Source organism: Dendroctonus ponderosae, unplaced genomic scaffold, assembly GCF_020466585.1.
Source record: "Dendroctonus ponderosae isolate FM_Combo_2020 unplaced genomic scaffold, Dpon_F_20191213v2 Dpon_F_20191213_1, whole genome shotgun sequence".
Lineage (NCBI taxonomy): Eukaryota > Metazoa > Arthropoda > Insecta > Coleoptera > Curculionidae > Dendroctonus > Dendroctonus ponderosae.
Genome location: NW_026017110.1, coordinates 59,754,651 through 59,782,048, shown reverse-complemented (window position 1 = coordinate 59,782,048; position 27,398 = coordinate 59,754,651). Strand labels below are relative to the sequence as shown.

The window sequence follows — 27,398 nt, the reverse complement described above, 5'->3', positions numbered from 1 at the left end:
TGGTTGCATTTTAGGGTTTTTAACGCTTCAAAGAAGCCTGCTCAATCCACAAATTTTTTTAACCCAAAAACCGCATGAAACATCATTTCCGATTCCCATCAACTTCCGTCAGGGATGCAACAGAACTTCTTTCCTAGCATATTCCTAGTCTGCTTATCATTAAGTTTCATGTATGTTAGTTGGCGCAGCTGCAAAATTTCACGAGCGTTTCATTGATCAATTCCGGAAGCTATGAAAGTGCTATCATCCTCAAAATTCGAGTGATTTAGCGCCACGCTGTTGTCACGGAAATCTATAATGATAAAGGCATAATCTACAAGTTTTGGACCAAAATGTTCAGCTGATTTGTTAGAAATAGTTTCATTAGAAGGAAAATTATGTTGCCAAGTTCACGATTTCAGGGAATTAAGTGATTTTCAGTGAGATGTATTTATACAGGGTGTTTGTCGATTCATGAGTCAGTCGAACTGAACTGAAAACTAATCTGGTGCAACTCTTGAGCTCTAGCTGGCAATCAAGCTCTAAACGCGCTCTAACAAAAATGAATCCGATCTAAAAGGTCCGCGTGCAAATAATCTGCTGCAGACACAGAGAAACCAAGACAATTGAATGGATTCTGCAATCAAATAAATCGTGAGGAAATAATTAGAGTTTTATTTGGTAAACTGATGTAACATTCCGGACAGTCCAATGACGAACGAAAGTGTAAATTAGGGTGACAAGTCGGAACCAATTGTGCAACAAACCAAGGCAAAAGAAAGTGAGGGCGATGCGTCAAAATCCTGAATTTCTTCATCGAAGTGTTGAGTGAGTTCCATCCGGACACAGGTATAGGCTTCTTCATAACACCCATGCTTCTGAAGTCTTCATGGTACAGAGTGGGGCAAACTTTCACGTCGATATATAAAACCAACGGAACATATTAAAGTGTATTACTTTTCTTTTAACTGGTAAAAGCTGGTGCGTCGAAATTTCGTGTCTGTGGGTAATCGTAATGTGCGATCGGAATCGAGTGTAGTGCCGATAAGGATTGCATTTGTTCTTGTGCCCCATTTTCGCAGGACTCTTTATCTATTGGATTATCTCGAGGTAAGTTCGCGGTGCTAACAGTGGCACCAATTATTGCAACTATTTTTACTGTTTTTACGCACCGGTAGCTGACAAAGTCCCATTGGTTGACATATATTATTCCAAATCAGTTTGCCGCGTATTATTTCTTCTCATTATCGCTAAGTACGGTCGGTTATGTACATCGCATAGCCGTTTTAAAAATATTAGTACCGGTTTTTTGGCTGTGTTAAGTGTTAATAAACCTAACAGAAATAATTGTCACACATGCAGTGAGTATCAAACGAATTTATTTCACTTTTTGGCCTTTATGTCTCATAAGTTCATTAATTGATTGGGAAAATAACTGGAAATAACAAATTTAAACGCCCCAAAATAAACACGTAGAGCTACAAGACATAAAAAATCAGCTGGAGTTAAAGATCACACGAAATCTACATGAAAGTTGTAGAATGGTTTTGGTGCTATCGAGCACTAGATTTTTAATGCCCAAATGCCCAAATTGTTCACTTGCCCAAAGTCCCTTGATGCAGATTTCCATCTGAAAAACAGTGGTTTTATAAAAATACGTAAAAATGCGTTCGGTGAAATTGCAATCGATACTTGCTGTGTATAAGATTTTATATTGAGCACACAGTAGATGGAAAGCAAGCCAGTGTGTCAATGGACTACCATGATGCGAGTGCGCGTTCGACTGCATTCGCAATATTATAAACATTAATGCAACAGGTATAAATAATCATGGTTGGTCAGTCGGTTGATAATGAACCTGCTCATTCTCATCTTCGCCTCCGGCCATCCACGCTCTTCTCTTTTCCGCTTCACGTTTTCAACAAGCAAATCTCTTTAAATGGCGCATCTTTTCATCTACATTCAATAAATTGTCCCAATTTGGTGGTCGACTTAAGTATTTTATTTTTGTCTTTGCTTGCGGATACGTTCTGGTGAAAGTAATTTGCCTGATTAATTAAGCGAATCGCTATTTCAATTGACTGCTGAATGGAATGTGGTTATTAATTACTGCCTTTACAACTGCTACGATTTAAACATCTACTTTTGAAAGAGACGAAAATAACAAACAAAACTACAAACATTTTTGAATTAAATTCAGGTCTTCAAATTTCAATAAAGGCAAACAGTAAGAAAATAATTCGTGTATGTGAATAATATTAATTGATTACACATTCAAGGCTCATTGGAAGAGGAACACCAATCAGTTGATTTAAAAGTTGAAGCTAAAGATACTTAAAAAACTGAACATTCGCTTAAAGAATTGGATCGCAATTTCATCAAGCGTTCTATGGGTCAAATTACAAGGTAACTCTACAGGAATGTCAATTACCATTAAAGAGAAACTGCCAAATTTTAACAATACATATGTGAATCAAAACACGTTTAATTGTTTAATTAACTGGGGCTGACACGAAAGCTGAATTTTGGCAAATATCTTCACAGCGCGTGAATGTGTGCCATAGACATACTTATCCGCAAGGTAATTACAAAGCAGCTATTTCAAATCCATGTATATTATATGATTTTTTTTTAAATAATTCACTATCATGGGTATCAATTAATGCTTCTATTTCATGTTCTATTAAGTGGTAATCACTCAGCGTTACCAACTTATTCATATTCTCGTGCATTTCTCTATTCCGTGCGTTTTATTATTTACTTATACCATCAAATTAGTACAATAAACCGTTACTTGTGCACTTGAGTTCACTATTGAGGAACATTTTTGACGTTTAAAGCACTGAAATAAAAATTTGTTTTCTAGTATTTGTTTCCAATCTGAAAACTTAAATTAATTGGTAAGAGAGGAAATACTGCAGCTGAGAACCATGAAAATGTAGTTAATTAAACCATTTTTACAACTTGTCTTCAAACAAACTGATTACGTATAAAATCAGTTATACACGTAGAGCACCATTAAACAGTACCCGTACCATATTGCAATGAACCTGTTAAACAAACGAAGAGGATTACTGTAACAGAACAGTACTTGCTAAGTTATCCATTTTTTACGCCGAATAGTGCGTTAATATTGCATGAACATGGAAGATCAGTATTCTCAGTTAGTGCAACTAATTAATAAAATACTTAACAATGGAACAGCAGCGTAGAAGAAGTGAAGAACTTCAATAATCAATAATGCCGAAAATAAGTGACACAAACAGGAAATACTACTACTTCTAATAAATATTAAATAGCGCAATGTACTAATCATCAGAAGATCAGCAAAGCAATAATTTCTCCTAGATTTCTGACTGAAAGAGATGGAGAAGTAACGAATGGGAGTAATGAGAAGACATTAAGTACCTGCTGCTGAGATCTACTTATGTCGAAATAGAGAAGCGACCTTGCAAAATCCGTCCAGTACCACTGCACTAATGAGAAATGAAATGCAAGTACTGGAGCGAAGCCTTATCTATTTTCCATTATCGACCGAGATTCCTATGGCTGTAGAAAGTGGAACAAGTGCACCGTCTTCTGATCTAACACTACAGCACCGGACTAGTACAAGCCTAAGGCAAGCACTGATTCAGCACCTTTCACAAAAATAGTTTAATGGAACATTGATAAGATCTGGTGGAATTGTACAAAAGACTCCATGGAGGATCTTAAAGCTTCAATCCCCAATTGAAAAAATGGTTTCTTGCCCAGTTTGAAAAAATAATTGTAGCCCATAAACGCAACGCTATGACTTCAACGATTTACTTCCAGTACCTAGTAGTTTCTATTTACGGTCACGGCCTGGAGAAATTAATATCTTTAACTGATACCATAAAAAGCCTACATACATGCCGTTGCAGTATTAGAAACTATCATTTAAGCCGTTCAAAGTAGATTAACAAATTATAAAATCCATTTTTGTTTTAACACGTCATTAGGGCGTTGCGATGTGGCTGTGTCGCCTATATGCTTAGTTAATTGTTTGTAGTTTCTCTTTTTTATTGTTCTTTATCACCAGGTAGAACCGACTAATTTGGCTATAGCTTAACAAATGCAACGCACATTGGTGAAACTTTGGTATAATAATGGCATTGTTTCGCGACAGTTTTACTAAAACAATAAACAATATAAACGGATGCAGCAAATAAGGAAAATGGATTGCATTACTTGTTAACAAGGACAAAGGACAGTTATGAAACGAATTATTTTTGGCTTCCATGCCTTAAAAATTACTGATTTACTAAAAACTGTGAAATAATAATTAAATATTCGTGAAGTTATTCGACAAACATCCATTCATCCATCCGCAGGCAAGCTGCAACAAAACCTTCACCGTACAAGATAAAATGGAATTTTGAATTAAACATACGTCCACACGAGGCTTTAAAGGTTAAAATTTAATTAAAGTGAGTTTTGAAATTTGATACCAAGTTGAATGAGTACAAAGGATCTGAACATAACTAAATGCTAAACGAAAACTTTGAATGGAGCTATTATGAGTGAGTAAAACATCGCAGGATGGTTTATTTAGCAAACCAACTCCAAATTATCCCCTGTGCTAATTAAGCAAGTGGTCGGTTACGAAATATACATGTTTATCTGTACAATAAACTGATGAAAACACACAATCTGCGGATAATTCATAAATATTCCAGCTTTAAGCAGCTTTCTAATTTTCTTCAACATTCTCCAGAATGAGAAGTATATCAAGCAGACTTGGACAGGCACAATTAAAGAGATCGCCAAGGTAATAAAAATAATTGCTGAAAAGTTGATTTTAAACAGGCCAATGAAAATCAGGTGTCATGCCATTAATCTTCATTAAAGTTTGAATTGTTTACGAATATTTCATACAATTGGCCTCAAACACTCGAGGAATTAGGTGTCTTCTGACTTTAACAAAATCGGCAAATTTATTTAAATTGAATCTTCGTAACTAGACGTGTAAACACCTCCTAGTCGCGAATGTACAGCCTGAAGAAAGGTGAAAGAAAAGCTCGTAAATTCGTCCGAATCGGTGCATTCATAGTCTGTCTGTCGCCTTAGAACTGTGTTTACTACATAGTGTGTCAGTGGGTCATCTTCTTCAGATGTAGATGCTGAAGATCCCACTTGTTCAGTCCACCGTTGCCGGTGTATGTGAATAATCCTAATTATCGAGGAAGTAGTTGATGGTGGCCATTAAAAACCGGTACTATTTCCTAGTTAAAGTGAAAATCCTCCTGAGTGTCAGGGAGTACGTTTTAGTTCAGCAGCTGAATCAAAGCTCCGTGAGTAAAAAGGAAAAATGTTTAGTTGAAACATTGAACTAAAATCAATCATAAAAAATATGCATTTTTTCAACATCCTCTAAACGGGGGGCTTCGCACGTCGATATATACGAGCAATATAAAGCCTCTATTTACAGTAAACAAGCCCCTGTTTAGGCAAAATCATTTTAATGCTTCCAACATGGATTTGAATATGCATGTCTTTTTGTTGCCAGTTAAAATCCATTGAATCTGTGTTAATTATAATTGCATGGCTTTCGCGCTGACCGCCATATAATCCTGTCTACATATATGGAAACTGAAATTACTTGCTTTGCTGAATAAAAAAACAGAGTTTTGCAGACACTAGATAAATGGAAACTTTGGCCATAAAATTCCGATTGTTATACTGGATGTCTACTGTGGTTTTTTGGGTGAAAATATAATTGGAGAAATGCAGATCCGCTTGGATCTGATCGACGATGCTGATGTATCGTGAAAACAATTAGAAATTTGCATTTATATTGTGGCAATTAACCTGGAACATAGAAGACCGCATTAAGAGTGGCAACCATGCTCGGAACCATTCATTCTCAAGGTGCTTTCATTTCTTTGATTGCAGACAAGGAACCGGCTAACCTGGCGGAACCAACATGACAAGGTCGCGGATGCTGAACATACTTGGCACATTGGCAGTGTTTTTATTAGGGGTAAGACTTTCACTTTCAAATTTTTTTTCAGCTTCTCCTAACTCTTCCTCCATTATACTACTGGGAGACTACATGGTTGGTACATGGTACACATCAAGACCCGTCAAATAGCTAATCAACTTTCTTTTTGCCTTTTTACATTAACTCTTTGAACTTCTCCGTGATGCCGAATCTCATTCCAGCCTTATTCATGTTCAAACGTTGCAACGCTGGTTCGTCTTTCTTGAAAATCGTCGACTTTAGCTGGTTTTGGTACAATATTTAAGCTCATTAAAGCCTGGAGAAAGGTTTTTACTATTTTCTAAAGGAAACCGAAGGGGTGATGATTCTTAAAAGAATGGAGCGTGAGGAGAGAACAAGCCTTGCATATTAAATACTTGACCCAACTACCGACTATCACATATTTTCTGTTTTAGTTGAGTCACCAATCTCCAAAAAAGCATTGAAATATTTTCTTCATCTTAATAATCTCCCACTAGACTCTTTTGCCTCTAACTGTTTGGCCTCGCATTGAGGTTTTGCCGCCAATGGTTTTCCGCATTTTTTCCGACCTGAGTGTCCCCAGGAAAAGTCTCGCGTCGTATCGAATATGAGGCTGCTCAAAATCATTCGAGCCAATTCAATTCCTTCCATGATAGAATTATTTAATGCGATCCTTGCCACCACGTGTTGCCTCCAGTAGTCCAATTCCTTGCAGCGATTACACAGAAAGCTGTATTTTCTACCTATGCTAGTCTAAATTAGTGTTATGAACCTTTCTAAGTTGCTGCTCTTTCCGCAATTGCAGAGAATAAACTGCGATGCTCCTCTCACGGACTCAGCATCCCTACCGCTGGAACACAGATCCGTTTACGGGCCACCCTTATCCGGGCCTGGATACGCACCTCAATCGCTGGCAGCGCTGGGAGGAGGAGGCGGAGGAGGTGGAGGAGGAGGAGGTGGAGGAGATGATCCATGGCCGTTGGCTACTCCAGACATGCCCCAAATCAAGCACCTGCAAGTTCAGTGCGAGAAAACTCATATGCGCGTCAACATCGAATTCGATCGCCCATTCTACGGGATGATATTTTCGAAAGGGTTCTACAGCGACCCGCACTGTGTGCATCTGAAGCCCGGCACTGGACATCTGAGTGCCACCTTCGAAATTTTCCTGAATAGCTGCGGTATGTCTTCGTCGGCTAACCACAACGCGGCTAGCTACGGTGGACCTACTCCAAGTGGTAGCTATGTGGAGAACACCATTATAATCCAGTACGATCCGTATGTTCAAGAAGTGTGGGATCAGGCGAGGAAGCTGAGGTGTACGTGGTATGATTTCTATGAGAAGGCGGTGACATTCAGGCCCTTCCAAGTGGACATGTTGCATGCAGTTACAGCTAATTTCCTTGGGGATAATTTGCAATGCTGGATGCAAATTCAAGTAGGGAAAGGTCCATGGGCTTCTGAGGTTTCGGGCATAGTGAAAATCGGGCAAACCATGACAATGGTACTGGCCATTAAGGATGATGAAAATAAGTTTGATATGCTTGTCCGGAACTGTGTGGCGCACGATGGCAAACGCGCTCCAATTCAACTGGTTGATCAATACGGATGCGTCGTCCGGCCGAAAATTATGAGCAAGTTCCAGAAGATAAAGAACTTTGGGCCGTCGGCGTCAGTTGTATCATTCGCCTACTTCCAAGCGTTCAAATTCCCCGATTCCATGAATGTGCACTTCCAGTGTGTTATCCAAGTGTGCAGATATAACTGTCCGGAGCCGAAATGCGGAGGTCATGGACTGGGCTTGGAATATGGCGCACCAGCTTTAGGAAATGGGTTGGGTGGAGGCGATTATGGACATGCGAATATTGGGGCTGAATACGGTCCACCTCCAGGCAACGAATATGGGCTGCCGCCCGCATTCCCAGATCCTCGACATCCATCAGGACCAACTGGTGCTTACTCTGAGCAGAACGCTGATGTGGTTCCTGCGCCTCAAGCTCAAACTTCTTCGTCTTCGACCTCAAACCCACCCAACCTTTCATCGCCAGCCCCACAAGTGAATGGCCAGGGCAGCAATGAGATTCATTTACCACCTCCTCCACCTCCAGGGCATCATGGCTTATACAACACAGTTAAGAGGAAGAGCAGCAACGTGAATGACGAGCTGGAAGGAAATTTGGCCACCTTGGGAGGCCGGCCCAGATCTGTAGAGAACTTGCCTGCTGAACTTCAAGGCGCGAGGCGAAGAAGAAGTCCCGAAGTAATGAACTTTGTAGTTAGTCACGTATACAAACGGGAAGCTCAAGAGATGACTGATGTTAACACGAGTAGAATCATACAAGTGGTAGCCCCGGGAGATGTAAACTTTGCGCTAAACGCAGCTCAAAACAACGAAACTGTTGTAATACAATCTGCCTCCTCACAAGACCCTGAAACAATCTGCATGTCTGTTCCGAGTTTCGTCGCTGGATTAGTGATGCTCCTCTTGGTTCTTATCGTAGCTAGTTTAGTTGCTGCTTTCTTGTTTGTACGGGTACGCGCTATTGACCGAAAGGGACTAGCTACGAATTTCATCAATCCCCATGGATACGACAATTCCGAATTTGTGAAAGTGGCTAATTAAGGCTGTGAAAATTGCTTAGAAACTATTTTTGAAGGTTCCAAAGAATTTCAGGTAAAACAAGTGATTATGTGAGCATTTTGTCCTCCTAACCGGCCATTCTGATCTAGGGTTTGTGTCGGTCTGAATCTTTCAAAGGCCATCTAAGATTTGTGCTCGCAATCAGCAAACGCAATGCTGTTGCCAGCATGACTCCCACTTTTATTTATTCTAATTTATTGTTATTTAAGATGTAACGTCCAAAGTCACTCACACTGTCACATGTAATACTTGTTCGTAACGTTTGCGGCTGATTTATTTAAATTAAACAACTTAAATTCATTGATCAAATATCTACTAAATTGGCTTATAGTAACCTGTTGATAATCACTTTTATGTACTGTTCAATTTGCTTGGATTATCAGCACTGTTGCAGGTTGCCATCAATGTTTCAAGCCCAGTATCACTAAACACTCGAGCGATCCTAGTCTTGTAGTTAGCTAGTAAATTGTTATATCTTGTATATAATGCGAGTAGGTGCTTTTAATGCTACTACTCAAGACCTAAGCGAAATGTTTTGTTTGGTTGGAATTTTTTTAAGCTACCTACCAATATCCGTGCAATTAACATAGCACTAGACTGTTCAGTTTCCTTTTGTATAATTTTGCATTTTTCCAATGATGCATGTAAAATTGGTTGTAACTGTTGTAACAAATTTTACCCTTTTTAATGATGCGTGTTCTCTAAATATACGACGATATTTATTATGAAATGACTCGTAATTTATTTTGAAAACATCCACTGTCCCCTAACGTATCAGAAAGTATAAAAAATATATACAGACTGTGCTTATCAATCTATCTAGAAAATTACTGAATTATTTTTTATAAAGCGCTGAGGCTTAAAAGTTTTGAATGTCTTGAAATACTTCAGGCCTTTGAATCAAACAAATTCAAAGCGGTTGCATTTTGCCATGCACCACAGCAAATTTCAGCATAAATAAAGCCCCTAAACTCAACAGAGTCCGAAAAAAGCAAGTTTTCGTTGCCGACTTCGCGTATTTATCTTAAATAACCACTTAAACATACCTACTACGCGTTTAATTATGCCAATTATAAGGACTTTTCACAAAACCTGCTTGGTCGTGTTCAATTTCCACAAAAAAGACCCAAATAAAAGGAGAATTAGAGAAACCGTCCTTAGCATTTTCATTCAACATGCAAAATCTGCAAATGCTTGCAACTCGCCAATTCTTGGTCTAAGCTTCATTGAGCGGAAATCAATTAGAAGAAATTTTGTTACACAAATAGATCGCTGCAAATTACGGTTTGGATATCGCAGAAATCCTGCGCTTTCATTTATTTTTATATTTATGCAGGTTGAATAAAAACGTTAACTCTTTAATTATTATCGATCCTCTTGGAAAAGTTTTTGAATCCAACACTGCGTTACCGAGGTACAGGGTGTTGAAGTTGCTGTTTCGCACGCCTTCAAAACACAATTTCGTAACTTTGCGAGCCAGTTTTTCCACAAATTGTTTGGAAAATAATTGTATTGTAAGTAACAGACAACTAAAAAATGTCTATAAACTTTTCACTCTATTTCCATTTCATCAATTTTTCTTGACACTCCGTATATAAATATTGAAACTTTTCGATTTACCCGCTTCATGCACAAACGAAAATAGCAGTTTCCATGCATAGAAAAACGTCTAGACTGCAAAGCAGGAACATGTAACTGATTTCGTCAATTGCAAAATGTGCCCCATTTCCGTAAAAAGCATCCGGTATTTTTAGCAAAGGTTTAAAATGCTTTTATATAACCAATCTCCGCTACTCTAAAGTCTTCAATTTCCCCGGAAAAATGGAAACATTGCATTAGAAAAATGCTTGCGCTCTCATGTTTGATAAGAAAAGACATGCGGGATGCAAAAACACATGTTGAAGATTGCGTTTCCGAGTAGGAACTCGAAGCAAAAGTTGACCAGTTGATGAAATTTAAATGAAACTGGGCCACGCCTATTTTCTCGTGAGTTGAGCACTACAAAGAGTTTCATTTGGGAGATCACTCATTTTAACGCATTTTTTACTTCATAAAACGTATTTCTCAAATTCAACAAGAGCACGAAACGGTTCTACAGAAAATTTACAAATTTACTAAAAACAGGAAAGTGGGAGCTGTAACGGGAGTTTCCATATATAGAAACCCGAGTAAATCTAATTCCGTTCAGGGCGATGATTGAAAACAATGCGGAAAATATCCGAAACGTCGCTATGGTGACAAAAACCATTCTGCGACCCTACATTTCCGAACTCTGTCATTAGAATATGATATTGTTACCGTGGGTAAAATGAGTTTAAAGCTGGCAACCTGAGTATGTGCCACATCATTCCGGAATTAAACATTTTAGACCCGCCGGAATATTATTTTGTTCCCACCGAAGCTTATGTGGTTTGAATAATTCCGAAGATTTGCCGGAAAATCTCATTTTGCATTACATAATGAAACTCACGTTATTGAAATTGTTTTTTTATTTTCGCGGTTGCTTAATGTGTTTTTGAAGCGACCATCAGCTTAGAGAAAAATTTACTTGATGGGGAAAATTGAGGTAGGATAAAGCCATCCTGGGAGCTTTTAATTAATTTTTAAGTCTGGTTATAATAATATTATTCCAAGTTTAGAGCAAATACAAAAAAGCACGTTTATAAAAGTATCGCAACGAATCAATTTATAATGGTTTAATACTTCCGATGAAATCGACGTTTTCAAAGGATATTACAGACCAATTAATACGAAATGGATCTACGAGAAATCGTGGTTCTTAGTATAATTCTAGGTGAAAGTGGAACGATTTATCGGCGTTTCGCTATAATTTAATCTATGACATGCTCTTACTGGAACCCTCGAGGCATTAGATTCAGAACATCTTCAGAGCCAATATTCTCTGACTTCTTTTCTAGTTTTTTATCCCGAAAACCATTTATATGAAAGTTAGGGATAGTTAATAATTTGGCGACATAAATCTAGTTAGAACGCGTTCTTTTAGAAAACAACTTATTTTGCTACGCCCGAGCTTTTTGGCTCTGAACTCTTGGAATATTTATCGTTATTATGCTAGTTCTCTTTCCACCGGGAAAATGAATGTGTCCAATAAACTAAAGCAGCATTTCACCCTCAATTACGATTTTATAGCGGCATGCCTGCCCGCAGTTATTTGTGCAAACAAGCTCTTCAAGGCAACAAACTCATTTTTAATAACAGAGGAAAAATATAATTCTGCGACTCAACTGTTGATTCAGTTTAGGTATTAAAAACAAGACCATCAAACAATGTTTGCGTTCAAGAATTCAATTGCCATTCGCAACAAAGAGATAACTTTATGCTCTTAATAAAAATTTTCATTTTCCTCGTTTTATTATTTTCATTTGAAAATTAAGCAGAATCATCAAAGTCACAAAATTTTCGTCAATCAAAGGCGCACTTTCAAATACATTGAAATTGGGATTAACGGAGGATACAAGATTTACGCAGCTTATTGTAAATAAAAATGAAAATATATACCGGTAAAGCCGTAATCAGATGTAAATGTGTCTAATACCCAAACTGTTTAATACGCGATGTAGATTTAAATGTTACCAGTTATGACAGTAATTCGATCAAAACTGCAAACTGCAATAATGAAATTTCGTTGGGCCTAAAGCACAATGCTCTCAAACGTGAGATTGAGATAGCGCCTCTTAATACAGAGAATACGCTCACATGTTCCATGTTAATCGGAATATGTGAAATGCTTTGATACATTTTCCATTAGAGCTAACCCCTGGTTAATTAGAGCAACGAAAACGCATTTCACTCTCGTTCACGTTGCGTTAAAACTACCATATTTTGTCAGTCTTGAAGGTATTGATCGCAGTCCAGGAAATAAATCTTTATATATTTATAATAACTATCTGTTTGTTACTATAGCCCGCAAAATGATGACCATCAATTTGAAAGGAACTTACACGCCGGGAGTAAAACTTAGCAAAAGAAGTGCATTACTGTTATATACAAACTAATGAAAATAAATGATGTTCTCTTCTGCGGTTCTGGAAGTTAACAGCAACCAGTCCGCTCGCCCTTTCAAACACCCGATAATAAAAGTGAAAACTCACAGAAACGATTTCTTCAATATATAATCTAATGTTATTCTGCAGTAAATTTGTCGATCAAGGACAGTTTTTAAGTAAAAAAGCTAATTAAACGGACATCGGTAGTCCAAGGGCAGATAGAGAATTGAAAATTCGATTCAGTCATAACATGTGTAAAATTCGGGCAGTTTTGACCCACAAAGCTAAATTTGAATATCAGACATTTAGGTGCAAGATTATGCCAACATTTCATGTTTTCCGTCCCGTTTTTGCTCGTTTCTCGGAGGCAAAATGGGCAAGAACGATCAATTTTACATCATTCCAGAGAGAACTAAATGGTCTTTTTAGAAAGTGAACCATCGATAAGGAAATATTGGCAGGTTTCTGTTATAAGTCTTGCTTTGAAGAAATTTTAGATTTGCGTGTTTTTTTCTAGTTGCAAAATCAGCTCAAACATGACGCTTTAAGCCACATAATTCGTTCTGGCATCGTTGGATAGAGAATTGAAAATTCGATTCAGTCATAACAACATGAGTGACGAAATTCGAACAGTTTTGACCCAGAAAGCGAAATGTAAATATGAGACACTTAGGTAGAAGATTATGGCAAAATTTCATGTTTTCCTTCCCGTTTTTGCTCATTTCTCGGAAGCAAAATGCGCAAAAACGCTCATTTTTACATCATTCCATTGAGAACTAATTCGCCTTTTTTTCTGACTTTCTAGTCAACTATCGATAAAGAAATGAGGCAACTTTTTCAAAAAAGTCTCGATTTCAAGAAGCTTTAGATCGTGTTTTTGGATGATGATTTCGAATCTGAAAAGTGTGACGAGTTCTTTTATAATTGCATTTTGAGAATGACAAAGGACAAAGTATTCGAATGATTTGACTCGAACAAACTTCCCTTTAATAGATATTAATCCGGAAGAATCTGTGATTTTCGGGTTTTTAGGCCGTCGTCGATAGGAATTAGGTCCGGACGTTTCGCTAGCACGAATGGTTAACATCTTCAGAAGTGTACTCGCAGCCGAAGCGAATGCACTTCTGAAGATGAAGAATGGTTTCTTACTGAAAATTCTCATTCATCTGTTGATTTTCGAGGTATTTAGGCCGTCGTAGATAGGAATTTGGTCCTGACGTTTCGCTAGCTTCTTCAGAAGTGTTTTTGCAGCCGAAGCTATTTGCAGCGTTTCATTCATCGATATAAGAAAAATGCAACTAAGAAAATATCATTCCAAGAAACCAACTGTAAAATTCAGTTTCATTTTTCAAACCTGGTAGCTTTGAATAAAATATACCTCTCTGTGGTAATACATGGCAAAATCAATATTTTATGCGTTTTTTTTATAACCGCGGTTTAAACCTCTGGCGTACAACAGCCACAATAATCGCAAATTATTAAAATTGAGTGCCAAATAAACGGACATTCAGGGGCTGACAAAATCACCTGTTTCTCCTAATTTGAATTCCTGCATCAGATTGACAAGCGCACCCCCATTCGACTTTGTCGCTTTACTAATTAAGGTTCAACTTTTAATTGTCATACATTTTTAATTTTGGCTTTTGCGTTTGAGACTTGTTTCAATTTTGACTTTTAAATTAAAAACCCCTCGACGGAAATTTCACTTTGCATACATACCTGTTTGATTAAAAATGTCACGGCAATAAGTTTTAGATCAAACGAGATTTCATACTTAAATCAAATTAAAGAAAACAAGGATTTTGCCTTTAAAAAACTGAAAAATTAAATAAGTAGGTAGCCGATAGTGCAACTTTTCTAATTACCAAAAAACAATTTACATTCATTAATTACTCACATCATCTGCTAAATTGCGCTGTTAATCCCATTAAACCTTAATCGAATCGTGTATTAGAGAAGTTTTCGAAAGTTTTGACACATTGTGACGAGCCATGCTCAAAGCTTGCGAGCAGCAATTTATACTTTGACCACTCTATTATAAATTCCTCTTTTGACTAAATTCATTTCAGATTCCAGTCCTATTAAACAAACCAGCTAATACGATGTGGGGTATCGGCAAAAGCAAACGACTAACTGACTTTGATATTAGTTTAGAGTGATTAATTATTATTGGAGTATAAAGAGGGTTTGCAGATGAGGATTTGTCAAGAGGGAGTATTCAAAGTCAAGAAACTTATTTTAAATGAATTCAAATTTAAGCGAAAATTTACAATTTCTGAAGTCGCATTTTTCTTTCATAATCAAATCGATACAGTAGGTATTAGTGGTGGGAAAAAAGTAACTACTGGTTACTCATCAGGATCCGGAGTCAGGAATACTTTATTCAAAAAGTTTTCGGAAAGGGTCAAGTCTTCTCATTGTTTCGTTGTTATTTTTTTATATTTACATTTATAATATACAATGTAACTGATAATTGTAACATATTTATAAAATGCTGTTTATTAAAATTGCTAATTCTGGCTGCTATGCTTTAAATCGAATCAAACCAAATAAAAAAGTAATATCTTTAGGTAAAAAAATCTAGGTAACATTTCATATTATTAAATGTATACTAACATATTTTGTAATATTAAAAACAGTTTTTGAAATGCATATCTGATGATATATTTGACTCGTTCTTTTAAAGTGAGCCATCCTGTATATCTTTAGAACTTTTATATTTTTCAATATTTCTTTTGATGCAAATGATAAAGAATACAAAAAGCGCAATTTACAGCTATGAAATACGTAACTTACTATACGAAAATGTAAACGGGAATTCTAACACCCCTGCGTTTAGAAATATGAATATAATCTCGTCCACGTTTTTAACACAATATAACTATGCGGAACGGGAATGAAAATAACTTAAAAATGTAATATTCATACCTTTAAATGTTCCTTTGCGGCATTTCCTGGGACCCAAGCAGCACCTTGAAGTTGGGGCTGTAGCGATTCGCGGCCAAACGGGTAATATCTGTGAAATCGTGTAGGAAAGAAATAGTTGATGAAAGGAAGAAGTAAAATCAAAAGTAAAAACACGTGACGCATATCTATTATTTATAATAAAAAATAATACAATAATCATAATGGTATAAATCCACAAATAAAATTTGAGGTCAGATCATGTCGCGAACACAATCCGTATCTAGATCCTGTATAAGACAGCGTAAAAAAGCCATCTCTTTACGAGCATTATCGAACATGGTACGAGGATCACTAGCCATGCATCGCAAGCAGTTGGGGGCAAAAACCATAGCTAAATTCGAGGCATCCATTTTGGTATGCTGGATAACGTCGGGTTTGTTGAAGGTCTGCAAGAACCGGATCAAATAACACAATACTAATCTATGCAAAGTGGGTAAACGAAGAACTAAATCACAAGCCCGTCGAGATGTCATGGGTTCGGCAACGCATTCAGGATAGAGAGAATCTGGTATGAGAGGTTCGTAAAGTTCTCTTAGCCACAGTTTTAGAAGATTAGCAGGAACATGGGCATCACTAGGTTCACTAAGCTCCCACTTGTCCATTTGTGCCTTGAGTCTGTTGACTTCGTCCACGTCAGCCGAAACTCGGAATATACCTTCAGTCTGAAGTCCCTGTAGCTTCAAAACTTGCATCGACAGTTCCACTTGGGGCCAAGGAAGCCTTCTATTGGGCCATCGGCTTGATTGGAGCTGCATGACCTCCCTCAAAGTGTTTCCGAAAAGACTAGCTTGGAATATTTGTTTTCTAGCTGATTCAATATCGTCCGTCTGTGGTCTTTTAGCTGTGCGTTTGCCTCCTGCTCCTATTCTCTCCAATCTCTGACATGCTACAGTAGCATAATGATTAACCTGAATAGAAACACATTTATCAATATATAGCTTTTGGCTACAAGAAGCAAACCTACTTGAACATGTATCGGCCACCGATTAACATCGGGAAAGACCCTCGAAAAGGTAGGATCTCTATGTCTATTCAGGTACCCTAATAAAGCAGGCTGGAACACTGGACTAGGCGGGATGAAAGCGAGAGCAATAGTAAGCAATTCCCATCCACGCAACAACGATTCTCTTCTAGGATTCTCGGTGGTTTGCTTGCATAATTGTACAAACAACTCATCGCGCAGAAGAGACTGTACATGGGCTGTGCCCAATATTTCCATTAGAAGCGAATTCAAGGAAAAACCTGGACGAGCCTTTCGGTCGCCCATGTACATCTGGACCTGCCTGAAAACATTAGAAATTTATTTATTTAACTACACAAAAACTTAGAAAAAAGTCCTACCTAAACATTTCGAGAGCCTGTTTATAGACCGGCTTACTAGATGCCAATAAAGGTCGTTGCAAACTTCTCTGTGTCCAACTGAGAAGATCACGAACGCTAGCTTTCCTTCTGAACAAACCGCGGCCTCCCAGATTTAAATTATCAGCTGCAAATTTCTCCATATCCGCCTCCCTTTCTGGCTGCAATGGAGGCTCGGCAAGAGGTTTTAAGAGAGGAGTGGGCGGACATTCCCGATCTCGTTCTCTTGGTTCTACAACAACACAGCGACCATTGACTCAATTGCTCTCAGTTTATTTGCTGTGCATGAATGTCGTGTGTTTCTTTGATGCAAAGTTGTAAAAGTTGAGTGTCGGATTCAGTTGGAAAAAATATTGCTGTTTTATAAGTTTTAGACGAAAATGTGTAGGTCTCCGTATATACAAAACAACATCGGAATAATATTGCTAATAAAGTTGTTAATTGCCAAATATTAGGCCACTGATGATGCCCAACTGGAAAGAAACCCTAGATGTTTTCACCGTCTACACTTGCTACCTGTTATAAGAAAAAACGGGCAGCTTTCATATTCTACAAGTCTTTAAAACTATTGACACCAATAACGCTTTTCATTCTTGAACATACGCAACCCTAGTAAAAACTTGACTAATACCTGTTGATACTCCTGTTGGCAAGTTGAGGTACTCCACTTGTCTATGTGAAAGCCTATGAGGTAAGTAGCTGCCCTCTGATTGATCGGAGTCTTCATTGTCAGGTTCATGACCTTTACAAGAACATATTATGACAATTTCATAAGGCCTTAAACTGATTAAGCATTTAGCTCAAGTAATTTATTTGAACGCTATGGGTTAGTAAGTTGAAATTAATCTCCTGTTAAATCATAAGCACATGCCACCCTACTTTTTAAAAAGGAATCTATGCTGGCTGATATTGCCTGACACTTTTTTAAAGAATTTTATTACTGAATTCGACGATTTTTTATATATTTAGCGCGATCATTTTTAAGCATCAGAGCGTCCCATAAATAAATGGTTACATCAAGTTATGATTTTCTGTCGATATTTATCCCACGATAATTTTTTAACGAAGAATAAGCGGATTTGACAATATCTGGATAGTATGGCGGATGAGCTACAAGTTTTTGTATGGATACCCTTTGGGACAATTTTTCTTTCGGAAACGAAACCTATTGCGAAAAACCGTCAGGTAAAAGAATATTGCTTTTCTAGTAGCTTTGTTTAGAGAAAGTAATAAACTTACATTAAAACTATCGAGTGAGTGGCTTTCGTAGTTTCGCGAAACCGATTTGACTTTGACCCTGTTTATCTAGAGAAAACAATTGTTTTACGGAACACTCTGTATATGCTATGACTACGACTTGTGACTTGTCGCTCCAAAAACTTGCTCTAACTTCCACAAAATCTCAAAACTCAATTTTAAACCAGCTTAAATTAAAAAAGCACCTGGAGAAATTAATAAAGAACCTGATACAGACCGTATAAATGTTCTATAAGCTCACAACCAACTTGGCCCGCCAGATGCTGATAGAAAGCAATATTAGCTGAAAAAATGCTTGTAGTTTACTTTTCATTTAAAATTAGCTCCGACTGATAGTATATCTGTACCTAAGTGGTAAACATATAAACAAATATTTACTATCAATTTTAGAGAAAAAACAAGACCTGCTTTCCCTAGGCGCTGCTCCTAAGATTAGTTGCTATTAAAATGATGTTTTTTACAAATTGATTATTGAGCTTGTAGACCACCCCGTATAGATAATTAAATAGCGTCAAAAACGCTTTGATTTGAATACGTTTTACAGCTTTCTTATCTACAATGTAATATGCATGTGATCTTTAATATACTTACCAGATCTAAATTAGAACAGCCATGGCATATTAGATCAGCTGCTATTTTAATTCCAGCAAAAATAAATATGAAATAATTGGAGCAAATTAAATCAAGAGCCTGAGTCAAGTCGACTTCAATAACCAGCTGAAGTGACCTCAATAATAAATATAACATCTGAATAAGTTAGCAAATGATTGCAGTGTTTAGTGTTAGAATAATAAATGTCATGTAAATGAAAAGTTAACTTACAAGATTGTAAATGCAGTCAAACCAGCTTTGATACTCTTGAGACCTGTCTACTAAAGAATCATGCACTAAAAAGGTGGTTTCAACAAGCATGTCCTCTATAATCCAACTAAATAGATGAAATGTGTAACATACCAGTCAGAGATTCGCTGCCACTGTCTGAATGATCACTATCAGACTCTCTGCTGTTGTTAAGCAAAAAGTGTTCTAAGGGTAGCAAATGAGAATCATGCCAATTGGAGTATAACGGGGCTTCAGCCCCTCTTTGGCTAAAACTACTACTTCTACATAAATCACTTGGTTTCCTGCGTAACTGAGGAGTACTAGCAGACAAGCTTAATGCCTGGCCTCTCTCAGTGGGGTGACCTGTTTGAGTAGACTGATTGCTTGTCACTGCAGGGCTACAGTCCGTGTTGTGCTTTAAAGTTTGCAATTTGGCTAAGGGAATAATGTCACAGTTGGTGGGCTTATGCCAAACTGTCCTTTGCGAAGTGGCATTATAATAATAAAACCGCGCTGTCTTCTGATCAAACAATTCCCACCATTGGTTTGAATCTGTTCTTTTCACAGGAACACCTTCTGGCGGATCCCAAACACATTCTCCTGTAGCCAAGTTGGCATACATATGCTCCTGAGTTTTGGGTTCTATTATTTCCACCCATTCCACCCTGAAAGCAAAGTATTTTCCTGTGGGGTGTGACTTTAATAAAATATTGATTGAATACCTGTAAGAATTTGATGCCATTTTTTACATTATCTCTGAAGTCTTAAAACTAGTTCATTTGATATGTTACAATGGCGAATTTACTGGTTTTATTGTCAATGTAAACCTCAATCATAGTTTAAATGAGTGAGGACTTATGTAAAACTATAATAAAAATAAACAGTGCTTCGGACACATACTAATCTGTAAACGCCATTGTTTATTAAAAATTGCCAACCATTGTAAATGTCAACACTTTCTAAATCAGGCCCGCCAAGCTCAGTACATTTGATTTCCCTATATGAGAGAAGCCGCACTTACCGCACTATCAGAGTGGGGAAATATCACATAATAACACTAGCAAAAAGAACAACGCAGACAGAGTTCTTCACTTATTGAAATATAAAAAGGTTTGTCTGGATAATAGCCGATTTTATGGAAAGGTTGATAAATTAATCTCCTTCCGTCAAAAAACAGGGTTTTTACCTGCCCGCTTGGACCGGAACGGAATCAAGCTGTTTATACCGTGTAGATTTACATTGGCAACATTGAGTTTCTAGCAATTTTCCACTTCGTATTGAATTATTTTAGTTTAAGCGAGTAGAAGTATCGTCGACAAATTCTTGAAAAGGCTGCGGCCTTCGGAAGCCTGTTTATTAATTTTTTAGCTGTTGTATACGTTTTTACAACTAGTTTGAAAAAATGACTCGTAAGTTGGAAGTTCTGTTTGAAAAAATATCCTTTTACTAAGCTTTTCCCTTGCTTCATAGGTGGAAATCAACGTGACCTCGCCAGGGCAAAAAACCAAAAGAAGCAGCAAGAGCAGGGCAGGGGCAAGAAGAACGACGGCCTAACGGTAGAACAAAGAAAATTTAGGTAAGTAAACTGGTTGAAAAGGTACAGGAATGTGTCAGAATGCACATTCAAACACACATAGAAAAACGTCACCAGCATTGTATTTCGTTAATCGTCTGAAAACTATTTATGGAGTCGTTTCAGCGAACCCAAAGAGTACTATTTTTTCCAGGTCCATCAATATGATTTTGTTAATTTCTAGATACCTAAACCCAAGCAGCGAAGATAAGGCGGATGGGAATATATTTCAAGTGCATGTCACTTTGGAAAACAATTACTAAACGTTTGGTGCTTGAGATTATTTGTGCTGAAAGGAACGAAAAACACAATCTAAACTACGCCATTAGAATGCTTATCAATAAAATATGCACGGGGACCAAAGCAGAAAAAAATTGATATTATTAATTGGTGTTAAGTGTCCATTCTTTCAGTCTGTCATTCTTCTTTGTTTTTTACTATCTTGTTAATTGTTAAACTCAATTGGTGGACTCACAACTAGTCCACCCTGTATACTTTTTGATAAAGAAATTGCAAAGGCTGTATGTTCTGTAAGTCCAAATTTATTTGTGAGAATGAACAGTGAGAACAATTGATCAATTTAGGGTTTTACTAAACTTTAACAGTCAATATTTCTTTAATGAAGCATTCTTCCAATAGAGTTTATGGCATATTTTATTACACACTAGGCACATAACAAATCTGCTCTGAGAGACTAGACCACCTTGGATATCGCGTGATTCATTATTGGTGTCAGACTTATAGAGCTGTTTGTAAATTATAAATAAATTAGTTATTTAATGTTGAGAAACAAAACTCGAAAGTACATATTCAATAGCTAATATTCTCGAGAAACCGCGTTTTAACAATCAGTGTGTAATGTGTAAATGATAATAAGCAACAAAAGTTAATAGATTATGCACTTTTCATTTCACTTTCAAATTTATAAATGTTAACATTCAATGTTAGTTTTTATGGAACTCGAGTTGAGTGGCCAAATCATCATACATCAGTATCCCGGAAATAGGATGTGGCCGCAATTATTCAGATGTATAAGCTTGAAATTCAAATATTTTCATGTTGAGTAATTACCATTGTCCAGACGTACATGCGAGAATGTCGTAACACACTTTTTTCACTTTCAGAGATGCAGAAGTAATGCGTGAAAAACAGAAGAAAAAAGAAGAAGTAAAACAACCGTCATGCAAATAACACTTAACTTTAGTTTAAGACTTAATTGAACTCTTTTTATTATAGAAACTACAAAGCAAATTGTTACTACGATTGTATTTAGATTTCGTTTGTATATCTTGGTTTCTGTCGCCGATTGAATACATATATTGTTTTTGTAACCGATTGAATATATTGTTTCTTGAATTATTTCATTTGTACGCCGTTAAATGTATATGCGTTATAGAAATAGTATATTAACAATTGTCCATTTGTAATAAAAATAAAATAAGCAAATTTTTTGAATTAAATGTGTATTTTATTTAAAATTGGATGGAAACGCTTTGCATAGCCGCTGTTTAGCATACGTTTTTCGAAGTCTGAACACAAATACAGAAAAAAATTATCTTTAACTCAAATGAAGTTTTATCGAAAAATTCCAAATTTCCTCAATGGGAAATCATTGGTATGACTACTGTATAATATTAGGTTTCAATCAGATTTTAGGCGATTGGTATAAAGAAAAATTGAATACTTTAACGAGAAAAAATTATCTTCAGTCAAACCAAACCTCCATATTAATCATTTTTGAGGCCCAATCAAAAGTGAAAGCAACCCCATGTTGTCGATCTTTTGCAGCTGCTATGGATTAAACAAGGACCAACAGCAGTCGTATTTCCATTTGGCATTGAAACCGTGCAAGCAACATTGCCCATTGTGGCTGTTTTCCTCAACTAGCGGGATTTGCTATTTTCCATTTCCAGCCGCCTTGTTCCATATTTTACTGAAAAAAAACGACACTAAATTATTTTTTCCGTTTCCCATCCAGCTTTAAGTGCCTAAAAATAAACAAAACTTGTCCCCATTCCGCCTGCTAACGTCAGCAAAACAAAGGTCGTAGATTTCTAAATCGCAGCTTGTGGGGCATCATTTAGTCTAGGCTGGCAACATTGCCGTTATATTCGTTTCGTTTACGTGCTTGTTGACAACAGAAGGTGTTTTTATTGCGATTTAACAAAAAAAAAGCATATTTTGGTGATAATTCTTGGTTCTGGCGAACCCGAAATTTCAAGCTTTAGCACTTTCGTGATACTATTGGATAGCAAAGGTAAGTTTAAGTCGCTAGAAGCTGAAATGTGCCTCTGAGAAAACACAATAAATATTCTTCTAAAATGGTGGAATAGGCTTACCAAAATTGACCTTATACTCCTTTTAGGCTATGAAAATGCCACCCACAATAGATGAAACTACCGATAATGGAATCTACGAGTATGAGGAAAACTCTTTGTCGATTACCACAGACGAAATTGATAATACTACGGTCGAAGATTTTGATGAACCTCCGGAAAATGATTTTTCTGAATACATGTGGATGGAAAATGAAGAAGAATTTGATAAAGAGGTACGTTATAAATGAGTTTCTTCAATGAAGGAGATGTTAATTGGTTTGGCTGGGACTGTACTTGCCCAACACGTTTTTGCAGGTCATATAATAAATGAAACCTTGCTCAAGACCCTGAGGTGTCTGGGCAAGTCTAAGTAGGTTTCAAAACGTTCTTTTCTAATTTCCTTGAAACTATTAGTGTTTTCGTCTTTCAGGTAATGCAGAGATTGGAGGAAGAAGCCCTTATGGAGGAATGCATTGCTTTCATGAGCACGGTGAATACCTACCCCAACTCCTCAGAAGCAGGGTGAGTACTTCAGTACCTTTCTTGTTTGCTTGATCAATATAACGCAATTATATATCAGTCCCAGAAAACAATAATCATGGATTAAGATCCAAAATGTATTCTCAGAAAGGTAATAATTCTCGTCTGGCAATTTTTCAAAAACGTAGGTAATTAAAAATAAACAAAGTAAATATTATCAAAATAATCCAATGATTTCGTTATTCGCTGCACGTAAACAATCTTACAATATCTTCGCTGGACTTGTACGATTATGTATCCCGTATAAACAAACACTTTCGTTATCGAGATACGAATACTCGGGCCGTTTCTGATATCAAGCATGTTTACAAATATCAGAATACATAACATGCATTATAAAGATTTGGGAGCTCGTTCGACGAAAACATGTGGCTTGCTTCGGATTGATGCATTAATATTTATGATCGTTGTAATTTTAAATATAGATAAACCGCCTTTTATGCCTTACGATATATTTGCTTGTTCTTCAAAATTTCTATATAAAAAAACGCTTAAAGGGATTATGGAATTATTATTTTCTTGACATTCTCTTGTCTGTACAAATTCAGTATGGATTTAAACTGAACATAAAGTTTTGTACCATGAAAGGTTGGAAATGCATTCAGCAGTAAATTTTTTATCAAAAATTGTTTTTCTTATAAAATTGAGTCTAAGAATTTCCCTTTGAAATTCACAACGCGTTTCATTTGTTCTCAATCTTGTTATGTTATGCGCGCTTTGTATGAATTTCTATAATGCAATCAGGGTTGGCATCTATACGGGGTGTCCAGGAATAACCGATTTATTACTATCGAATGATGAAAACAAGGAATTCTGGGTCCAAAAAAACCTAGATTGCGATATAAACAGGAGATATTTTAACATTTTGTGGAGATCTATCAGATGTATTTTTGTAAGGAAAATGTAATTTTTTAACAACTATATGAATGTCAATAGAAGCGAAGACCATTTTGTGCATTAATTTCCAATGAAAAATTATTTTAAGTAATTAGTTTTCTCTGGCATAAGCAGTTTATTATTCAGGTCAATATATTTACTCATAAATATGGAACTCTTGCTTTTCCAATGAAAGCATTTTTCGTAAAGAAAGTTTTATAATTGAGAATTTAAAATATTAATTTTGTCAGTGCTGGTATTCGCACGCCTCTGGCCTATTTTAAAAATCTTGAATTATACATTAAAAAATCAGCGTGCATATTTTTTCGCTGGGATTAAAAGAATATATGACCTAAATTTGGCATAAATTCGAACACATTTATCAACAGTTCTGCTTCTGTGTTGGGTTTACAAAAATTCTGGTAAACCTCGGCATTCATCCACAACACAAATGAAATAATTTAGTCCGTTGGATGGACCTCAGTTTTATCTAGATACTGTAACTAAACTGCTTGTAAAGAAGAAAAAGCGACCAAATAAAGAATTTGATCAATAGATCTAATAACAAAAATTGCAGAAACAGGCATTGCTTTTATCGCAAAACATGCTACTTTCTTAGCTATTGATCTCCTGAAAATGTTGAAATATATCCATGAGCTTTGAACATACATATTTATTTTTTTTAAATTTTTTATCTGCATTTTAAGTCCCTGCAAATCCATAACAAATCAATCTTAATGTATCATTTATATATCGAACGAGTCACGCTACAGTTGAAACGTTTTATCTTCATGGTTAATACACTCATACATACAGTAAAATTCCTGTTAAAATTCAAGGTATCACTTCAAGTACATTGATTTACTAAGCTGCAATATAAAAAGCAGTTGTCTGACCTCTTAAGCTCCTGAGTATATACCGATAAACTATTATATTTAATTGCTGCATTATGACGATTCATTGATAAAGTGGGCTAATTTTTACTCAAACAGTTGTTCATTATTATGCATACAGGAAGTTATTACAGTAAGGAAAATTAAATGGCACGCGGGAAAAACTGAATTGCGACAATAAGCGTATTTAAAGTATAGATTTATGCAAAACTTATAATTTTAAGTTAACAAGTTTGTTTTTATTAGTTCTGGGGAGGAAAGTGCAGTAACTTCCTCAAGTTTGAACCCTGAAGCAGCTGAGTTTGTTCCTTCCAGTCAGAGAGAACCCCCTTTAGAAGAAACTTCGGTCATGTCTCGTTCACCCTAAATGTTTCGGTATTTTCTTGATGTACATAATTGTTCTTTTGACACAATGATTTGATTAGGATGCGGTTATTTATTGGCTTTGTTATTCTATATCATTTTAAAATGTTGCCGTCCTGTTTCCAATAGACATTAGCAAAAAGAATCAATTTAGGATCGATTCCAGATATTTCAATACGTAATACGATGTCAAGGATGGTTCAATGCTTAGATCGATATAGAATATCCTGCCGTTAGATACACTTTTTAATTTATACCTACTTAATTTTACCTTTAGCCCTGTTTTATGCATTGTCACATTGTACTGATCCAGTACGACCATCGAACTTTAAGTTCTATGGCAGAACTATGTTCTTTTTACATAAGCAAAATTTAGTTTTTACACATACAGTGCAAATAGGGCATCTGTGATCAATTGCAGTCACATGACGTTTACTAAGAATCTCCTTTAGTCTAAGTTATTGATCGGTTCTTTGTACCAAAAAAAATGTGATCAACATGTCATTTTATGAAGGAGGCATAACTAACTAATCATATATTAATTTCGTTTGTGATAGTCTTGGTGTGATTCATTCCTAATCGAATGCCCAAGTAAGAATTGTTTTATAGATTCTCTTCCCTTTATACTTATGGCGTTGTTCACAACAATTTGCTTATTGTAACAATAGTTTTGGGCGTACTTTTAGGAATCATCCAGTGTACTTGCTTTAATGGGTAACAACTATAAAATACTTGTTTTTTGTAAATGCAATTGAACTTTTCCAGAAAGTTAGAATGTCAATATTTTCTACAGTTCTAAATATTCGACGTAATATGATGTATTTATATAGAATTTTCGACAAGTAATAGTTTTAGCTTGGGTTTCTGGTGTATCGTTTTTTAACTAAAAAGTCTATAGCTCTATGTTTGAATCATATTTTTGTTAATGTGTAAGAGCAGATCACTGATTATCTTTAGTAGGTGCATAAATTGAATAGTTAGAATATCTTGTAATTATTAAATAATAGCCCCTTTAGTAAATTCTAAATAATTTTTGAAAATAAAGGATTTTGAAAAATTGTTAACATGGGATCACTTTATAGAGTGATTAACACAATGATATGACGGGGATATTGTAGTATATTACATTTAATTAAAAATCAAATTAACAAGGCAGGATACATGCAATTAAAATTGTACACTACCTTGTTGGAATTCTGTATAAAAATTATATATATTTGATTTTCATCTTACACTGGAAATGAAATGTCTTAAAAAAATACTTAAAGATTTGTCTTAGTGTCTAGTATATAAGGAAATAGTTAAGGAGTTGCACAGCGCACCTAAGCTCATAGAAAAACAACTTCCGTGTAAAACTTAATAAAACTCACAGATCATTGTAAAGAACAGAAAATTTCAGGCAATGCCAAACATACCTACAACTTTTTGGGAGTCGTTTTTGCTGTAGTACAGGTTCAACACTAAAATTATATTTGTGATTGTACAAAGTCCAGGTGAGATACTAATATTATTTAGTAAGCACGTCCGCCACAATCATGCATTGTGTATGATATAGCGAGGCTGTGAGTTGAAAAAAAAACACAAAATTTTTGGAAATAACGTCTAAAAAAACTGGCTTATTGAGAAAAAATTCATTTTTTACTTTTGTGTGCGAAATGAATAAACAAAACCAAACAATTATTGGAGTTTTTTTTCCTTTATTTTTATCTGTTTGAGACAGCTTGGAAAATCTAGTGACTCAGTCCTGCTTGGATACTGGAATTATCTAATAGCGGCGAAAATGTACATGGCAATTATACAAATTTCGAATAAATCCATTA

At 36.1% G+C, this 27,398-nt stretch overlaps 4 protein-coding genes and 1 long non-coding RNA gene across 7 annotated transcripts; 3 read left to right on the top strand and 2 right to left on the bottom strand.

Moving 5' to 3' along the window:
- The first annotated feature begins 839 nt into the window (after positions 1 to 839).
- On the top strand, positions 840 to 9,333 carry LOC109532944. Of its 2 annotated transcripts, none has more exons than XM_019898093.2 (3): positions 840 to 1,089; positions 5,893 to 5,980; positions 6,768 to 9,333. In XM_019898093.2, exons 2-3 carry the CDS (start codon positions 5,924 to 5,926, stop codon positions 8,583 to 8,585), a joined length of 1,875 nt encoding a protein of 624 aa, XP_019753652.1. In that variant the 5' UTR covers positions 840 to 1,089; positions 5,893 to 5,923; the 3' UTR covers positions 8,586 to 9,333. The 2 variants fall into 2 exon arrangements, with proteins under 2 accessions (XP_019753652.1, XP_019753653.1); XM_019898094.2 differs by lacking the exon at positions 840 to 1,089 and adding an exon at positions 4,898 to 5,291.
- A 6,349-nt stretch (positions 9,334 to 15,682) lies between these two features.
- On the bottom strand, positions 15,683 to 20,158 carry LOC109532890 (rho GTPase-activating protein 39). The gene is made up of 6 exons (XM_019898015.2): positions 19,738 to 20,158; positions 19,148 to 19,680; positions 17,568 to 17,678; positions 16,919 to 17,168; positions 16,542 to 16,860; positions 15,683 to 16,485 (listed from the first exon to the last, which is right to left on the bottom strand). The coding sequence occupies exons 1-6, from the start codon at positions 19,755 to 19,757 to the stop codon at positions 15,769 to 15,771; spliced, it is 1,950 nt and encodes a 649-aa protein (XP_019753574.1). The 5' UTR covers positions 19,758 to 20,158; the 3' UTR covers positions 15,683 to 15,768.
- A 90-nt stretch (positions 20,159 to 20,248) lies between these two features.
- Positions 20,249 to 22,048, top strand: LOC109532893 (putative SERF-like protein). Of its 2 annotated transcripts, none has more exons than XR_002171466.2 (3): positions 20,249 to 20,424; positions 20,486 to 20,591; positions 20,773 to 22,048. XR_002171466.2 is itself a non-coding variant. In XM_019898020.1 (3 exons), exons 1-3 carry the CDS (start codon positions 20,418 to 20,420, stop codon positions 21,777 to 21,779), a joined length of 180 nt encoding a protein of 59 aa, XP_019753579.1. In that variant the 5' UTR covers positions 20,257 to 20,417; the 3' UTR covers positions 21,780 to 22,048. The 2 variants fall into 2 exon arrangements, 1 of the variants encoding a protein (XP_019753579.1); XM_019898020.1 differs by having other exon boundaries at positions 20,257 to 20,424; positions 21,713 to 22,048.
- On the bottom strand, positions 21,863 to 23,013 carry LOC125502667. Its single transcript, XR_007280434.1, has 2 exons — positions 22,928 to 23,013; positions 21,863 to 22,521 (listed from the first exon to the last, which is right to left on the bottom strand). It is a non-coding gene; the product is annotated as an uncharacterized LOC125502667 (long non-coding RNA).
- Positions 22,671 to 27,258, top strand: LOC109532892 (polyadenylate-binding protein-interacting protein 2). The gene is made up of 4 exons (XM_019898019.2): positions 22,671 to 22,845; positions 22,954 to 23,139; positions 23,337 to 23,428; positions 25,462 to 27,258. Exons 2-4 carry the CDS (start codon positions 22,957 to 22,959, stop codon positions 25,580 to 25,582), a joined length of 396 nt encoding a protein of 131 aa, XP_019753578.1. The 5' UTR covers positions 22,671 to 22,845; positions 22,954 to 22,956; the 3' UTR covers positions 25,583 to 27,258.
- The last annotated feature ends 140 nt before the right edge of the window (positions 27,259 to 27,398 follow it).